The sequence below is a fragment of the Capsicum annuum genome, chromosome 6 (assembly GCF_002878395.1).
Source record: "Capsicum annuum cultivar UCD-10X-F1 chromosome 6, UCD10Xv1.1, whole genome shotgun sequence".
NCBI lineage: Eukaryota > Viridiplantae > Streptophyta > Magnoliopsida > Solanales > Solanaceae > Capsicum > Capsicum annuum.
Window position 1 is genome coordinate 164,253,003 of NC_061116.1, and position 6,230 is coordinate 164,259,232.

The window sequence follows — 6,230 nt, forward strand, 5'->3', positions numbered from 1 at the left end:
ATCTCTCTCGTTATTATTCGAGCAACTCCCTCTTATCTAATTATCCTTCGTGATGCTATCGGAATCATTTTACTAAATTTAATTCGAGACCTTAAAATGAGTGTTTTAAGTAAGGTGACAGGTGACTAATGAAATTTTTACAATCTTCTGGCATGAAATCCAGTGAGGGGGGAAGAGGGTGAGGTGTTGTAACATTCCAAATGGATTTTAGAGATTATCCAGCATGGCCCAACAGAAAGAGGCCCAGTAAAATAAGTTGTCATTTCCCGATGTGCGATCAATATCCAATATCTTCTCCCCTTCATTATCCATTCCATGGGCAGCAACATCATTACAACTGCTTTTGCTACCAGAATTGGTGTGCCCCTTTGCAGCCTTCAAATCTCCAACTTCACTTTCTTCCCTTCTAAACTCTCAACCGCTCTACTGAACCATTCATCATCTACAATGTCAGCCAATTCTCTCCAAGCCAACGCTTCCTCTGCCATTGGTACTCTCAAAACCACACAGAATTCTGATTAAGAATTACTAAAATCCTAAAATGAAGAAGACGACAAATTAGCTGATCAGGCGTTGCTTAATATTATTGAAAAAGGACTAGCTATTGCCTCTACCTTCTTCTTTTTTTATTTTTTAAACCGAGTGTGTGATTGAGTTTCATTTGCACAACTACATTAAACTTTGCTCTGCCTGTATCTCTTGCTTTATGTCATACGTATATATTTGATACCATTAGACTGTCAAATTTCTTAGGATATTTGATTAGTTTTCTTAGTGATCAGATCGTCCAAAGGCTACAGTGCCGCCAGCCATCATCACCGCCTAAACCACCTCAACCAGATATTAATTAGATGTGGCTAAATAAAGCTGCCTCGCTGTTACCTATAGTTCACAGGTTCAAGCCATGGAATAGCCACTAATGCTTGCATTAGGGTAGGACTGTATGCATCACAACCCTTGAGGGCTCGTTTGGTCGGCGAACATGTTATCCTGGGATTGTTAATCCACCCTCACTGTGGGATAAAAACAAAGCTACAATCCCAATAACTAATACTAAGATTAGTTATCCCTTATCCCTCGTACCAAACGAGCCCTTAGGGTGAGTCCGTTTCTTGGACTCTTCGTAAACACGGGATGCTTTGTGCACCAAGCTGCCCTTTCTTTTTTGGCAAATAAGTTGGCAACCTTGAGTATCCAATCGAAGAAGTTATTCAAATGCTGATGACTTTTTGTTTAGGATGAATGTTTAATGCTTTACTCCTAAGATATATGCATCTCTTTATGAATTTGTCTTCTCTAGTTACATTCCTGTTTTCTGACTTATTGATTATTGAAGATGTTCCAAGTGAAGAATTGGAGGCTTCATCTAGGGGTAACATTGGAGCGAACGACCTGCTGATTGTTGGACCTGGTGTTCTTGGTCGTTTAGTGGCTGAAAAATGGAAACAGGTATTATTCTTTTAAAAGAAGGAACATGAGTTTCCTCAAGTCTCTAAAGCACATATTTTGTACACCAGTTCAAAAACAGCATGATCATAGCCAGATGATTCTTGTCTGTTAAGTTGCGTTGGATTTGGAAGCATGTGCTGTTTATTTTTCGGAAATTAGGTTGTATTTTGATTTTTGAGTACAAGACTCTGGCTTGCAAGTATAACTTACTGATGGATTTATGTGCTGCTTATGGAGCGTGCTTTTTGAATTAGATGCTAAGAGTTGTGGATCCTTTAATGTGGCAGGAATACCCGGACTGTCAGATATATGGGCAGACAGCGACCACCGATCACCACGATGAACTGATTAAATTGGGAATTAATCCATCTTCCAAACAAACCAAGCTGACTTACAAATTCCCTTATGTTATATTCTGTGCTCCTCCATCTCAAACTGAAGACTACGCTGGTGACATTAGGTAAGGTTAATGCTTCATGCAAAGTTATTTGATATCATTTATGTTCACTGGGGCTCATTAAGCATCCTGATTTCGAAATTTTTCTTGTAAAAGAGAATAACAAGGTGGATAGTTTCTGATAATGTTTCATGATGGAGAGCAGAAGCCATAGTAATCCGTGGTTTACTAATGAGCGAAAACATGTTTACAGTTTCTGGCTTTTTGTTAAAAGTAGATTTTATTTGGTAAACTATACCAACCGGTTGTGGTTAAGGCTTAGAAGCCATAGTAATCCGTGGTTTACTAATGAGCATAAACATGTTTGCGTTTCTGGCTTTTTGTTAAAAGTAGATTTTATTTGGTAAACTATACCAACCGGTTGTGGTTAAGGCTTAGTTGTATTAAGCCATGTTGCATGTCCTAAAGTTTAGGGATGAAGCTAGTTTTATATATGGAATAATAAGTATCTCTTTCTAATAGATTTCTTCATCAGTTTGAGTTACTAAGATTGGATTTTCTGTTTGTTTCTGCTAAGTGGGGAAGTGATTTCTAACAGAAAATTAATCATTTATATTATTTTTTCTTGATTGTGTAATGTTGTAAAACTGAATGCTATTAGTAATTAAGTCCTCTTTTGCTGTGATATGAGCAGGGAGGCTGCATTAAATTGGAACGGTGAAGGTTCCTTCCTATTTACTTCAAGCTCTGCACCATATGACCGCTTTGACAATGGAGCAATAAATGAGGTGTTAAATCTTACTTCCTCCGTATCAAATTGAGATAACATATTGATTAAGAAAAATAATTAATAACATGGCTAGTTTACCATAGTACCCCTATTAAATAATGTTTATATTTTAATTTAAAAAAAAAATAATTAATGCAAAAAGTAAAACATGAAAAAAAAAAAAAATTCTTGATTAACAAAAAATATAAGTAAAATAAGAAATCAAATTAGAAAATTTGGGACGGAGGGAGTATAAAACATTATTCAAGTAACAGTTTCTTCTGCTTATTGATTAACTCAAGGTGGGATTTATGTATGCCTTATTCGAGGAACTAATGCATTTTGATTTATCAAGTTTATAGCTTAAAAGAATGAGTAATGTCTATGTTTTCCTTTATTTTTTTTAACTTCACATCTTTTCTATGTCAATGTATAGGACGGCCCTGTAGTTTCAATTGGGAGGAGTCCTAGAACCGATGTTCTTCTCAAGGCAGAGAAAGTAGTGCTGGACTTTGATGGTTGTCTAGTTAGATTGGCTGGCCTCTACATATCCTTCTTAATGTGCTGAAGTTTTCATACTTCCTTCTGTGGAGCTTTTAGATCTTTATTGTTTATGTCCCTACCTTAACACTAACACAAAGCAGATAGAGGTGCACATATATACTGGTTAAATAAAGGTAGCATTGATATTCGCCCCGACCACATCCTCAATCTTATTCATTATGAGGTACTATGCATTTACATTTTACATCACGTTCAGATGGACGTTGCACCTTTGTTTCCCATTCATGCTTGTATTATTACATAAATATTTGATGTTTTGGCCTGTCTATTCCAACAGGATGCAGCTTCATTGTCAGTTAACATCTTGAAGAAGAAACTTCGTGGTCGAATCTTTTTGGGCTGTGACAACCACCCTGTATCCAGGTCATTCCATTTAAATACTCTCCGTTTTTGGGTCAAGTAATTAAGATATTCTGAATTTCTGACCCATGTTGTATGACCTAACCTTGTGCTCATTGCAGGCAGGAAGTGATGGACTTGGTCGATAAAAGTGGAAAGTTTGATAAGAAGTTTGAGGGTTTCACAGGTAACTGATTCTATCCTTAAGTCTTTATTTTTCATATTTGCTTAAAGAGTGGTGTTTTAGCGGTTGTGTAATTTCTTTCAGGAACTAGTGATCCTTTAGGGAAGAAGCTAAACAACTCGAAGACTCGCGCTGAACTAGGATGGGAGCCCAAATATCCAAGCTTTGCTCAGTTCCTTGGAGTTTCAGAATAAATGCTGCCACATCTATCGCCTCTTCAAAATAATTGAAGTAATTAGGATGTCCATTTTCACACTTTCTGATGCAGCATGCGTTACCCTGCCTTCATATTCAATTACTAAAACTACAGGATCATTTTTTTGTGAATTTAGCTACATCTGTTACAAGTATAGTATACATAGCACATTATGGGATTGGCACCGGTGTACGGCCTCTGCTGCAATTTATTTGCTTAGAGGAGAACGGTGTCCTTGTCAATCATTACTAAACTGTTTCCTCTTTTAAAATCTTGTGACGGCGCAAATTCAGAATCGTGATAGCACCTATTCAACTCTCCATGATAGGTAAGTCAAGAATGTATCTCAAACACAACATCTCAAATGTATAGAAGCGGAAGTGAATAAAAACATAATAAGTCCTGAATAATCTCATAAGTGGATTAATAAAGTGGTATGGTCATAGTTAAAACATAGATAATCTCAGATCTGATAGTCACTAATACAAGTCACTAAATATCGAAATCAACAAAAAGTTTAAGTATCTCAAATGCGGGAAATGCATAAAGATAAGGCTAGAGGAGTTTTCAGTACTCTAAAAACAATAATAACTACCTCAAATTTTCAAAAGATGTTAATCGGAAGGGACTACAGGAATCAATGTCCAGAAGTCATCAGATCGATACCTGTATGTAAGGTACGGAAAAAGCAAGGGGTGAGCACGGAACCATATGTACACAGCAAGCATCGTCGATCGATCCTAATTCAAAGTGGTGCCGAGTAACACCACATCAACCATCAAAAACAATCATACATGTTGCACCCAGGAAAACCATCCTGCTCTAACTGCATCATCAAGTCTAACAGTCGTAAGAATATCATAACACAGTCCAAGAAATCCTCAACACAACAATAATCAAGTAACAAATGGTCAAGTACTTAATACAAATAATACAAAGTCGATAATTATACCTTACTTAATCTGAACTATGAATGAATGCAATGCAATGCATGTGTTGTGTACACACCAACCGAGCAATGGCTTCAAGGCCAGGACCCATGAGGGACTCACAAGGTCTATGTACTGTGCAGGCGTGCATTCCAATCCTAATAAATATATTATGCAGGCGTGCACTCCTCCCTAATAATAGATAATAATGTGCAGGTGTACACTCCGACCACATATGTAATGCAATGCATGATGTGCAGGCGTGCAACTCCGATCCCAAATCAGCAATAATGTCAAGCAAAGCATTTCATGTCTTATGCTGAATAAATATTAATCCCAAAATTAACTCAACTTATTAAGTAAGAGTATTTTCATTAGCTAACTTTTTCAATAATTCATTTATCAAAGCAAATCAGTCCATCGGGCTAGCAAATAGGGAAAATAGTTCAAAACGTATAATTAATTTATTTTAACTCACTCAAATAACACCGGTACCCGTATAAATGCTTGTCACTTCACCTATATAGGACCCTCATTTCCCATTACTCCCATTGCACATAACTAACAAATAAACACTTTGAAAAAAAATCTAAGAAAACCTCAACTTGCCTCAGACTGAAGCCAAGCATCAGTCAACAAATTTGCCCTTACATAAAGCTTTCAAGTTGTCAAAATCTGTTCCAAATACATACCCTCCATAAGAATACGGTTCCAATGACACCCATATTACTATAATAATTTTCACTTTCGAAAAAAAGAATCGGGTCAAAGAGTCATCCTAAAACTCCAAAATTGAACCTTAATTGATAGATAATTATATTAATAATTTTAAAGTTGTAGTTAAAGTTAGGGAAAATACCTACGAAAATACCTGAACTTTACCCAAATTTTCAGTGGACCATATTGAACTTTGCGGGGATCCTATTACCGCCTATACTTTTTAATCGGAATTAATTCCCCCTCACCCCCCCCCCCCCCCCCCAAAATGTATACCCAGTTTTTTAGGTGGAAAGTGTGGTACACGCGCTTTGTCTTCTCCATTTTATCAATTTTCAATATTTTTTCACCATTACAACCATATTGAAGATTCCACAACTCAAATTCATCCTACAAATCAATTTCTAAATAATTTCATTGAGTCAATTTCAAATTCAATTATGAAGAAAGTTTCTTCATACTTGAATTTCAAGTTTCAATTCCGCCAACTCAATGGAATCTTTCATTGAGTTTCAATTACACCAATTCAATGGAATGAAATTTCAATTTCAAGTTCAAGTTCAATTTCAATTTCAAGTTCCAAGTTTCAATTACGCCAAATTTCAATTTCAATTGAATGGAATCTTCCATTAATCTTCAAGAATGGAAACTGAAATGGAATCTTCAAGAATTCAATTTCAATTAAC

General features: G+C 36.2%; 1 protein-coding gene across 1 annotated transcript; it reads left to right on the forward strand.

The window, feature by feature from the left end:
• The first annotated feature begins 278 nt into the window (after positions 1–278).
• On the forward strand, positions 279–4,169 carry LOC107873057. Its single transcript, XM_016719763.2, has 9 exons — positions 279–490; positions 1,337–1,449; positions 1,737–1,909; positions 2,541–2,634; positions 3,052–3,162; positions 3,253–3,342; positions 3,457–3,542; positions 3,641–3,705; positions 3,787–4,169. Exons 1-9 carry the CDS (start codon positions 316–318, stop codon positions 3,894–3,896), a joined length of 1,017 nt encoding a protein of 338 aa, XP_016575249.1. The 5' UTR covers positions 279–315; the 3' UTR covers positions 3,897–4,169.
• Positions 4,170–6,230: the final 2,061 nt, after the last annotated feature.